The sequence below is a fragment of the Artibeus jamaicensis genome, unplaced genomic scaffold (assembly GCF_021234435.1).
Source record: "Artibeus jamaicensis isolate MK-2021 breed Jamaican fruit bat unplaced genomic scaffold, CSHL_Jam_final scaffold_1964, whole genome shotgun sequence".
NCBI classification, from domain to species: Eukaryota; Metazoa; Chordata; class Mammalia; order Chiroptera; family Phyllostomidae; genus Artibeus; species Artibeus jamaicensis.
This window is the reverse complement of record NW_026522030.1, coordinates 70702077-70714246: the sequence shown is the minus strand read 5'-3', so window position 1 is coordinate 70714246 and position 12170 is coordinate 70702077. Positions and strand designations below refer to the sequence as shown.

Here is a 12170-nt window from a genome sequence, read left to right as displayed (position 1 = left end):
GACTTCCAGGAAATCCAGGAAGCTCAGAGAGTCCCAAAGAAGTTGGACCCAAGAAGGAACACACCAAGACACATCATCATTACACTAGCCAAGATTAAAACGAAAGAGAGAATTCTAGAAGCAGCAAGAGATAAGGGGACAGTCACCTACAAAGGAGTTCCCATCAGACTGTCAGCTGTTTTCTCAAAAGAGACCTTACAGGCAAGAAGGGGCTGGAAAGAGGTATTCCAAGTCATGAAAACCAAAGACCTACATCCAAAATTGATCTATCCAGCAAAGCTTTCATTTAGAATGGAAGGACAGATAAAGTGCTTCTCAGATAAGATCAAATTCAAGGAGTTCATCATCACCAAGCCCTTATTATATGAAATGTTAAAGGGACTTATCTAAGAAAAAGAAGATAGAAAAGATGAACAGTGAAAGGACAGCAAACTCACAGTTACTAAGAATCACACCTAAAACAAGAACAAACTAAGAGGACAGCTAGATCAGGAGCAGAACCTTAGAAATGAAGATCACATGGAGGTTAGCAACAGGGGAGTGGGAGAAGGAGAAGGGGGAAGAAGGTACAGAAAATAAGTAGCATAGACGGTAGGTAGAAAATAAATAGGGGGGAGGGCAAGAATAATATGGGAAATATAGAATCTAAAGAATTTGAGACACGTGTTCATAAACTAAAGGGGGGAATGGTGGGGGAGGGGTGTGCAGGGTGGAGGGGAATGAAGCGGGGAAATAGAACAACTGTAATGGCATAATCAATAAAACATATTTTTTAAAAAAGAAAAAAATACTACAGAAATGGTATCACTGGGTCATAGAGTAGATGCCTGTTTAATTTTATAAAAAACTGCCGTATAGTTTTCCAAATGGTTGTGCCATTTCACATTCCCATCAGCTATTTATGAGAATTCCAGTTGCTGCACATACTCCCCAGTATCTGGTACTGGTAACCAAATCTTATTATTAGTTTTAGCTATTACAGTGGGTCAAATGTTACCTCATTATGGCTTTACTATTCATTTTCATAATGGCAAATGATGCTGAACAATTTACATGTCATTATTGCCAACATATATCATTTTTGAGGTGTGTATTCAAGTCTTTTGTCCATGAAAAAAACTGAGTTATACCTTATGAAATTGTAAGAGAGATTTATTCTGGATACAAGTCCTCTGTCAATTACATGTATTGAAAACATTTTTTTCCCAGCTGGTGGATTGCTTTTGCATTTTCTTAATGATGTCTATGAAAAAACAGAAGTTTTATCTCATTTATCCATTCTTTATAAAATCTAATTTATTCATTTTTCTCAGTGCTTTTCTGGATTCCTTCTAAGAAATCTTAGATTACTCCAACACCAGAAAAAAATTCTCCTCATTTTCTTCTAGGAGCTTTATAGTTTAGCATTTATGTTGACGTCTATGATCCACCTCAAATTAAATTTTGTGTTTTGTAAGGTAAAGGTTCATTTTTTTTCCCATATGGATATTCAGTTGTTTCGACAGCATTTGTTAAAATGCTTGGAGGCATGATGTGTCTACCTATGCCTCCATCTTGGCTGGAAGTCCTCCAATATTTTGATTTCGATGAGAGAGATTAGTTTTACCTACTCTCAAATTTCATATAAACAGAATCATAAGAGTATATATTCTTTTGTGTCTGGCTTCCTTGGCTCATGTATCTTTTTGAGATTTGTCCATGTTATTGTGTGTATGTATTTCATTATATTTTCTATTGCTTGGAAAAACTGAGTTATACCTTATGAAGTTGTAAAAGAGATTTATTCTGGATATGAGTCCTGTGTCAGTTACATGTATTGAAAATATCTTTTCTCAGCTGGTGGATTGCTTTCCCATTTTCTTAATGATGTCTATGATACACCTCAAATTAATCCTTTTCCCATTGAACCTTAGCATCTCTGTCAAAAATCAGTTGACAATATATGTATAGATCTATTTCTGGACTCTATTGTGTTTCACTGACCTATGTTTATTATTTTGCTAGTCCTTTACTATCTTGATTACTGTAGCTTAAAGTTTTGAATTCAGGTACTGTGAATCCCATGTGTTTGTCTTTTTTTTTTTTTTTGCTTTTGCTTTTCGAAATTATTCCGGCTACACTAGATCCTTGGCACTTCCATATCAGTTTTAAAATTAGCTCGTCAGTCTTCTGGTCAAGATGGCAGCATAGGCAGACATGGCTCATGTCTACACACAACCACATTAAAATTACAACTAAAACATATAACAACTATTGGACAGAACCACCAGAAATCAGGTTGAATGGAAGTCTGAAAACCATGGAATTAAATGAACCACATCCATCCAGACTCAGAGGAAGGGCACAAATGTAGAATGGGCTGGTCCCTCACCCACATGTGGTTGATAAAAATCTGAGAGTGATGTCTCAGGAGCCAGAAGGCCCAGCCCCATACTAGGCTTCCCAGGTTCCAGTGCCACGAAGATAAGTCTCCACAACTTCTGGCTGCAAAAACCAGTAGGGATTGAGTTGTTGGAAGATACTTCTGGAGCCTGAAGCAGTTCCTCCTAAAGAACCCACACACAGACTCATGTACTCAGACTCACTTCCTCTGAGCTCCAGTGCCAAGGTGGCAGCTTGAAGGGCACCAGTGGCATACTGGGAGAGGCTGAAGTGTCTGGTATTGGGGCAAATAGAGGCCACTGTCCCTTTTCTAAGCCCTCCCCATGCAGAGCCATGGAGCTACCAGGCTGCTCCCATATTTGGGACTCCATCAACCTGGCTAACACTGTCTAACACACCCTGAATATCCCCAGAGACTCTGCCTCATCCAACTTATGGGCCGACCCAAGCTACTTTTCTATATGAATGGTTGATCTTGGCTAATGCTTCACAACTTCCTAAATCAAATCAAACAAGCAACAGCTGGCCTCAGGGAGCTCCAGACAAGTACTAGCAACAGCAAGATTAGTTTCACAGCTTGGCTTTGCCTGACAATCTCCAATCCCAGCACAAGTAGCAGCTTTCTCATTGCTTTGTAGCTCATGGAGGGCAGCTCTGGGCAAAATACAGGTGGGGGGAGCTGACTTTGCCCTGCACCACCCGGGAAACCCCAGGGGCCAGCACACCCAGTGCACAGCTACAGACCACATCAGACCACTGCCACCCTGCCCCTGCAAGCTGATCCTCCATGGAGGGTGGAGGTTGGTTGTAAGTGGTCATAGGCAGTCCTTATAGGTGACTGACCTGGGTAAATCCCTCCCATTGATCTGCCAACAGCAACCAAGGCTCAACTACAAGAGTGGGGTGCAATCAACCCACATGAAGGGCACACCTCAAATACATAGCTTCAATGATAGGGCAGGCTATATGCCACTGGACCCTACAGGACACCTACTACACGAGGATATAGTAACAAGACACAGAGTCAGAGCAGCTCTACCAAATACATAGAAACAAACACAGGGAGGCTGCAAAACAAGGAGACAAAGAAACATGGCCCAAACGAAAGAACAGATCAAATATTCAGAAAAAGAGCTAAATAAAATGGAGATAAGCAATCTATCAGATGCAGAGTTCAAAACACTGGTTATAAGGATGCTCAAGGAACCTAGTGAGGATCTCAACAGCATAGCATGATCTAGTCAGAAATGAAGAATTCACTAATTAATATAAAGAACAATTTACAGGGAAACCACAGTAGAGTGAATGAAGCCAATAATCAAATCAATGATTTGGAACACAAGGAAGCAAAAAAACCCAACCACCCACAACAAAAGAAGAAAAAAGAATCCCTCCCAAATGAGGGTAGTATAAGCAGTTTCTGAGGACAACTTCATGTGTTACAATATTTGCATCAGAGGGGTGCAAGAAGGAGAAGAGAAAGAGCAAGATATTGGAAATCTATGTGAAACAATAAGGAAAGAAAATTTCCCTAATTTGGTGAAGGAAACAGACATGCAAGTTTGGGAATCCTCAGAGAGTCCCAACCAAGTTAAACCCAAAGAGTACCACACCAAGATACATCATAATTAAAATGCCAAAGGTTGAAGATAGAATCTTACAAGCAGCAAGAAATAAGCAGGGAGTTAGCTACCAAGGTGTTCCCATAAGACTGTCAGCTGATTTCTCAAAATAAACTGCTGGCTAGAAGGGACTGGAAAGAAGTAATCAAAGTGATGAAAAGCAAGGACATACAACTTAGATTACTCTAGTCAGCAAAGCTATCATTTAGAATGGAAGGGCAGATAAAGTGTTTTTCAGACAACGTAAAGCTAGAGGAATTCATCGTCACTAAGCCATTATTACATGAAATGTTAAAGGGACTTATTAAGAAAAAGAAGATCAAAACTATGATTATTAAAATGATAACAAACACAACTATCAACAACTGAATCTAAAAAATAAAAACAAAAACTAAGCAAACAACTAGAACAGGAACAGAATCTTAAGTATGGGGGTCATTTGGAGGGTTAGCTGCAAGGAGGGAAGAAAAAGAATGGGGAAAATGGTGCAGGGATCAAGAAGCATCATCGGTAGGAACAAAATAGACAGGGGGATGTTCAGAATAGTACAGGAAATGGAGAAGCCAAAGAACTTACATGCATGACCCACGGACATGAACTAAGGGGACGGGGGTGTTGCTGGAAGGAAAGGTGGTACTGGGCAGAAAAGGGAACATGGAAAAAAATTGGGACAACTGTAACAGCATAAGCAATAAAATATACTTAAAAATTTAAAATAAATAAATAAAACCAACCTGTCAGTTTGTTTTAAAAATGCCTACTGGGATTTTGACTGGGATCACATTGAAGCAACAACTCAATTTGGGGAGAATAGGCATCTTCACAATTCATAAATATAGGTTTTCTCTTCATGTATTTCAGTTTTCTTTCATTTACCTTGGCAATATTTTAGTTTTCTGTGTAGAGGTCTTATACACCTTTTGTTAAATTTAATCCTAAATATTTTTATGTGTGCCTGGATTTACCTATTTCTCTTTTTATTTCTGTCAGTTTTTGCTTCCTGTATTTCAGAACTCTGTCTGTTACTAGGTTCATATCTATTTATAATTGGTATTTACCTGATGAACTTGTCATTATAAAATATCCTTTCTTAATCTCTGGTCATACTCCTTGTCTTGAAGTCTAATCTGTTTGCTGCTAGTAGAATCATACCAGCTTTCTTGTGCTTATTATTTAAAATTGTAACATATCTCTTTCCCTATTTTTACTTTAATCTGTGTCTTTATAATTAGAATGAGTCTCTTGAAAACAATATATAGTTGGGTCTTGTTTTTTCATTCAGACTGAACTATCTGCCTTTTTATTGCTATATAATTTTTCAGTTAACTTTTCATGTACTTGTAGCTATGCTTGAAATTAGGTCTATCTTTTGATACTAGTTTCTTTTTCCCAATCTATTTTTTGTTCCTCTGACAGCCCACAGCTCTGCCTTTTGATACTCAGGTCAATCAGACTGTGTCTCTAGTTCTGGTCACATACTGACCCCCCTTAACTCCACCCCCACCACTGACATGAGAGCCCTCTAAGGAAAGTAAGAGGAATAACCAATGAAATTTCCTTTTTCAAGGGCTGAATCCATTCCAGTTTCTATCTGCTTTTTTTGGTTACTCTCCAGTACTTTCAAATCGTTCTTAAAAATATTTTCCCCAGAGTTTATAATTTTTAAAGGATTTTATTTATTCATTAAATAAAAAACCATTTATTTTTATTTAAAAATAAAATAAAAGACTTTATTGTTAGAGAGATGGGAAGGGAAGAAGAAAGAGAAAAAGGAAACACTGATGCACAAGAGACACACCGACCAGTTGCCTCTCACGCTCCCAACCAAGGCCCTGGCCCAAAACCCGGACATCCGCCCTGACTGGGAATTGAACCAGCGACCCTCTGGTTCGCAGCCTGGCACCCAATCCACTGGCCCACACTAGCCAGGGCCAGAGTTTGTAACTTTTATGTGTGGAAGACTCAGTCTAGCACATTACTAGATTCTGCCACTAGTAGAACCAGATTCTGAACTGATTTGCTGTTTGTACTGAGCTATTATGCAGGCTCAGAAAAGGTGGCTTGTCGGGACAATCCTCAGTGTTTGCCTACTAGCCTGATTGAGCACATTGATGGAGTTGCACTGTGCTTTCCAAATAAAACGGGTGAGAGGAAAGGATAAAAAGAGAATGAAAATAAACATTCCTGACCAAGGGGAAGAATGTGGACGAATGGGATTTCTTAATTCACTTCTCTGTGCATGTGGTGGGGGGAGGGTCGTGTGTGTGGAGTGTAATAAAAATGACTGGGCAGTACCTATAGAAGCAGGACTTCGCGTTCCTAATAACCAACACTTCTACTCCTAAGTATATACCCAAGAATGTTCAGGGGAACACTGTTTGTAAAGGAAAACAAAGGTGGAAACCACCCAAACGCCCACCACCAGGAGGCAGCTGCACTGTGGCACACTGTCCCAGGGCAGCACTCCCAATGGAACACGAACAGGTCCATGGACAGAAGCTCAACACCATTAGTCATCAGGGAAATGCAAACCAAAATCACAATGAGATACCACCTTCACACCTGTTACAATGGCTGTTATCAAAGGGATAAAAAACAGCAAACGTTGACAAGGATGTGGAAAAAAGGGAACTCTTATACACTGTTGGTGGCAATGTAAACTGTTGCAGCCTCTATGGAAAACAGTATGGAGGTTCCTAACAAATAAAACTACCCTATGACCCAGCAATTCTACTTCAGGGTATGTAGGTGACAAAAATGAAAACTCAAAAAGATATATGACAGGGGGCCCCAGAAAACTGGATTTATCTTCTGGAGGCTTCCCCCACTAGATGAGGGTTCTAGGAACCCATCTGCATTCGTGTACGAGCTGGTATTGTAAGAGGCTGGTTTCACCTCAGTGCATTTTTTTAAGACTCTTTCAAAGTGTTTGCCCATTTCATGATGGGTGATTTATGAGTACACCTGCCTTACACCTGCCTACACTGCAGTGAGTACTCGGCAGTGTTTGACCAAACCCAGCATGACCCCACTCCCTATCCTTCCTATTCACCCAATCTCGCTCCAAGTGACTTTTTTTTTCACCAGATGAAAAAAAGTCTTCAAAGGCAAACATTTTGCCAGTGTGAAAGAGGTGAAACCAAAAACAGCAGAAGCACTAAAACACACCAAAATTAACAAGATCAAAAACTGTTTTGAGCAGAGGAAAAAAGTCTCAATAGGTACATTGCATCAAATGGAAAATACTTTGAAAGTGACTGAAGGTTAAACATGTAAGAAAAAATACATGATTTCTTAATAAATAAATTCCATTTCTTGGGTCTGTCCTAGTATGCATCCCCATGTTCACTGCAGCATTATTTGAAATATCTCCCATCCAAGTACTAACCAGGCCTGACCCTGCTTAGCTTCCGAGATCAGACGAGATTGGGTGCGTTCAGGGTGGTATGGCCGTAGACTATTTGGAATATCTAATACGTGGAAACAACCTAAGTGTCCATCAAATGGATGAGTGGATAAAAGGTGCTGTGTGTATATACAATGGAATATTATTCAGCCATATAAAAATGAAATCTTGACATCTGGGAACAATATGGATGAACCTCAAGGGCATTATGCTAAGTGAAATAAATCAGACAGAGAAAGACAAATACTGTATGATCTCAATTATATACGCAATTTTAGGAAAGAAAGAGAAAAAGGAAGGGAGGGAGGGAGAGAGGGAGGGAGGGAGGAAGGGAGGGAGGGAGGGAGGGAGGAAGGAAGGAAGGAAGGAAGGAAGGAAGGAAGGAAGGAAGGAAGGAAGGAAGGAAGGAAGGAAGTAAGTAAGTGAGTGGGTCCAAACTCAGATACAGAGAACACATTGGTGATTGATAGAGGTGGGTGAAATCAGTAAAGGTAGTCAGTCAAAAGGCACAAACTCCAGCTCTGGCTGGTGTACCTCAGTGGACTGAACGCCAGCCTGAGAACCATAGGGTCACTGGTTCATTTCCCAGTCGGGGCACGTGCCTGGGTTGTGGGCCAAGTCAGGTCCCCAGTAGGGGGCATGTGAGAGGCAACCACACATTGATGTTTCTCTCCCTTTCTTTCTCCCTCCCTTCCCCTCTGTCTAAAATTAATAAATAAAATCTTTTTAAAAAGGCACAAACTTCAGCTATAAAATAAGTAATTCATGGGGATATAATGTATAGACATAAAGTTTCTAATACTGTATTGCATATTTGAAAATTGCTAAGACTGTAGATATTAAAAGTTCTTATCACAGGGAAAGTAATTTGTAACTGGTTGGGGAGAGATGTTAACTAGACTTATTGTGAAGATCATATCAAAATATATAAATATCCAATCATTATGTTGTATACCTGAAACTAATAGAATGTCAGTTATACCTCAATAAAAAATAAAGATAAATAAATTAATTAAAAGCAATAGCAAATCAAGTCCATCTCTGTGGTGTCCAAGGCCACCCTCTGGAGGAGCAAAGCTGCTCCAAGAAAAACAGATCCGAGCTAACACGGAGGAGCAGCACCCTTTCACTAGTGTCCTCCACCCCAACCCACACGTGTGCTGCGGGTCAAGGGAGAGGCTTCTAAAAGGCCAGCTCCTAACTGGGAATATAAAGAATGTATAAAGGAGGATAGAAGATAGTTATAGTTATGCTGCAAAATAAGGATGAGGGCCAGGCAGTCAGTGCCTTTCAGCAGAACACTCCTCCTGAATTCCAGGAAGTTATCATTGATAACGCTGTTTGCTACAGTTTAGCTAACTTCCCCAGGGAAAGAGAAGATGGGGAAAACACATCGTAAGTGTTTATTACTGTCTTAAACAGCAATGATAAAGCCTCAGCAGTCTTTGGGGTAGAGGTGTGTGGGATTTTAGCAGAGCCGAGCATCGCAGCACCGTTCTCCGTAGTCGTGCTGCCGAGAGCGTCATGAGGGACCACGCTGCACCTCCTAGGAAGCGGCAGTGCGCTTGGGCACTTAAACAGGCAAAGCAAGTCACAGACTTTTGGGCTAGTTCAAACGCCCAATGGTGAAAACTCTGTGGTAGGAAAGCTTCTTGTCCCACAGGGTCACTCTAACTGGTCAGTGGTCCTTGCCTGCTGCCACCTGGGCCCGGCCGAGAGAGCCCTACTGTGGTGCATGTCTTCCCACAGGCCCTGAGCCTGGCTTCCTTCTCACTGTGTCCAACAGCACCTCTTGGTCACTGCCATTCCCAGCTCCTCTTCGACAGTTATTCAAATCTTTCCTTATTCTCACTACCTCTCCCCTGGAAGAATTCAATTCACCTTTGAGTTTCTCAGAGGAAAGGAAACTCTAATAATTAAGAATGTCCAGCATTGCTGTGTAATAAGAGGCATTTCCTTCTTAGCATGTGCTGCATGGACTCCAGGATGCCTGCTGCTGGCCTGGGATGGGTGCTCCCACTTGGTAGACAGCATACACACAGGGCCTGGAAAACTCATCTTTCAGGGTTGGCATGACACAGTTCTCTGACACAACAGCAGATAAATACTTCTGGGTACCAGGGCACAGGGCAGACAGAAACTATTTTGAATACTTTCAATAAAAATAGTGTTACCTTTGCTGGAGCATGCATTTGGAAACTTTCTTTGTGAGCAAAATAGTCTGTTAAAATCACTGAAAATTAAGTGCTCCTTTCGATGATTAGCCAAATACTCTGAGCAGTCTTTCTTTCCTTTGGAGAAATGAATAATATATGCAATATAACAAACCTGGTTGTTTTCTTTTTTCAGAGCTTCTATAAAGCACAATGTAAATACTTGAATGGTGGCTACTACTTCTGGGGCTCCGCTGGTTCCCAGGAGTGCATACCTGAACAATGCAAGGCCAGATCACAAGACATTTAATGACTGATTTGGTAAACGCATGAACCTGAATTGTATGAGAGAAGAGTGGAAACACTATTTTTGTGCTGTAGGATTCAGATGTCAGTTCCTGTGCAAAGCAGGAGAACTCTGCCCCTCCTTCCTAATGACTGAAATGGTAACATGCAGTACTCCCTTCCTTGGACTTTAAATTATTAAGCACTGCAGATCCTGTCCGCATAGGCCTGAATGCTCTACAAATACTTATTTGTACACAGTAGTCCCAGACATGCAACAGCAACAAATCTTTTGCTTTTTCAAGTGGAGAGAGAACTGCTCAAGGAGAGGAAGTGGCTCGGTCAAATCTACCCACCGAAGTGGTGGAAGAATCTGTGTGTAGCTGGTTATTTTCCACCCAGTTAAATTTTCTTTAAGTTTAAATAAAAAAGCAGCTCAAACCTTACTAGCTTTAAACCCAAAATGGCATTGATTTCTTATTTCTATGCTTATTTAGCTTAAGGTTGGTATGTTTCAAGACCAACCCAAGCGTTAGGTGATTTACTGTTGTAAAAATTTCTTTCCCTAGTGTCTGCTGCTGCTCTGGAGCCCCTACCACTGAGTGCAAGGTTGAGAGGGCAGACTTCCTGGCCGTGCCAGCAGCCCTGAAGGAGACTGCAAACCCTCTCCTGGTGACAAGCTCCCAGGCAGCGGTCAGGTCTCCCAATAACGGTCGGCCATCATCTACACTAGTGTCCAGTAGTCTCATCTCTCAGCACTCGTGAATCCAATGTGTTTCCCAAGAAGTGCTCAATTTACAAAGTCAAAATCAATGTGTTGTAAGATAACTTGCACAGCTGATTTCACCTTTCAGAAGAGCTCTGTTAGGATGGCATTACTTATTTAGCTTTAAAAGCCCTTTAACGAGACCGGTCGGCCCTCATGTGGTGAAGGGGCTGCACTGCTACACCTTGTTCTGAGCTGAGAAAAATCCTACATAACTACTTAATGATTTAAAATATAATTCAACCTTTTCATACCATTATTATTAGAATTTTAAAAGGTCGAAAATAAAATTATTTTAATTCTTAAGCATTGGCTTTTAAATATACATGAACATTTGGGCTTTACCAAAAAGCTCAGAGGGGTCAGATGGAATCGGAAACTAATTCCCCGCGATGCAGCCAGAGATTACCACAGAATTTATTACTTACATTTGGAAATTGGGCATTTTAAAATCAATTATTAGCAAAACAGCATAAGATTTACCTGAACATTTCATCAACTATTCTGAATATGGCAGGATGGCAGGCTGCTTCAGGCTGTAAAGGAAAAGATGAGAAAATAAAATATCAGAAGTATTTTGTCAGTAAAAACTTGCTATTAACAGGCAAATGAGTTGTCTAGAACTGCTGGTGGCCATAAAATGAACCTAGCCTTCTGACTTGTGTGAAACTGTGAGAACACAGCTGTTTGCAAACCAGGAAGAAGTTTCTTGCTAGATACCAAAACTGCTAATGCCTTGATCTTGTCCATACAGCCTCCCAGCGGACAGAACTTGCCCATGCTCCATGTGAAACCTCCACTTCGGATCATGGACGCTAGTTTCAGCACCCTGCATTCGCTGGGGTAGATGGAAGGGCCATTTCACATTCTACTATTTTATCTGTCATTATCTACGGCAAGCAACTCCCCCCAGGTGTATTAGCCAGTTAATGGACTAAGAAATTGCCATTTCCTTCAGTAAAAAGGGTGAATAAAATTTCCAGTCAAGATGGAGGCATAGGTAAATATGACTTGCCTTCTCACACAACCATATCAAAATTACAACCATAGAAAAACCATCAATCACAATTGTCAGAAATAGTTAGTTGATTGGAAGTCCAACAACTATGGAATTAAAGAAACCACATCCATCCAGACTGGTAGGAGGGGCTCAGACGCAGAAATGTGGACATGCGGAATGGGCTGGTCCCACACCCACATGTAGTAAATAAAAAATGGGTGGGATACCTCAGGAGCAACGGGTGCCAGCCCAAAACCAGGGCCCCCAGCCCAGGGTGCCAGTGCCGAGAGGATAAGTCCCAATAACTTCTGGCTGCAAAAACTAGCAGGGATTGTCTCAGTAGAAGAAACTGCTGATTTCCTGAGCAGTTCCTCTTAAATGACCCCCACACAGACTTACTCAGACTCACTCCCTCTGAACTTCAGCACCAGGGTAGGAGTTTGAAAGGCATATGGCAACTGAAGTGTCTGGCATCAGGGTGAGAGCTGGGGGACAGCTTTCACCCAGACAGAATTGTAGGCAGAGGCCATCATTCCGTTTCTAAGCCCTCCCCACA

The 12170-nt window shown here is 41.1% G+C and overlaps 1 protein-coding gene across 3 annotated transcripts in view; it reads right to left on the bottom strand.

Annotated features, from left to right (window-relative positions):
* The window catches only part of FANCC (FA complementation group C), a 305923-nt gene that overhangs the window by 27483 nt on the left and 266270 nt on the right, over positions 1-12170 (bottom strand). For all 3 annotated transcript variants that reach the window (XM_053656528.1, XM_037133335.2, XM_037133336.2), the window contains 2 exons: positions 11098-11150; positions 9739-9838 (listed from right to left, as the gene is read on the bottom strand). In XM_053656528.1, the coding sequence (XP_053512503.1) occupies positions 9739-9838; positions 11098-11150 (153 nt within the window). The remainder of the gene's footprint in view (positions 1-9738; positions 9839-11097; positions 11151-12170) is intronic.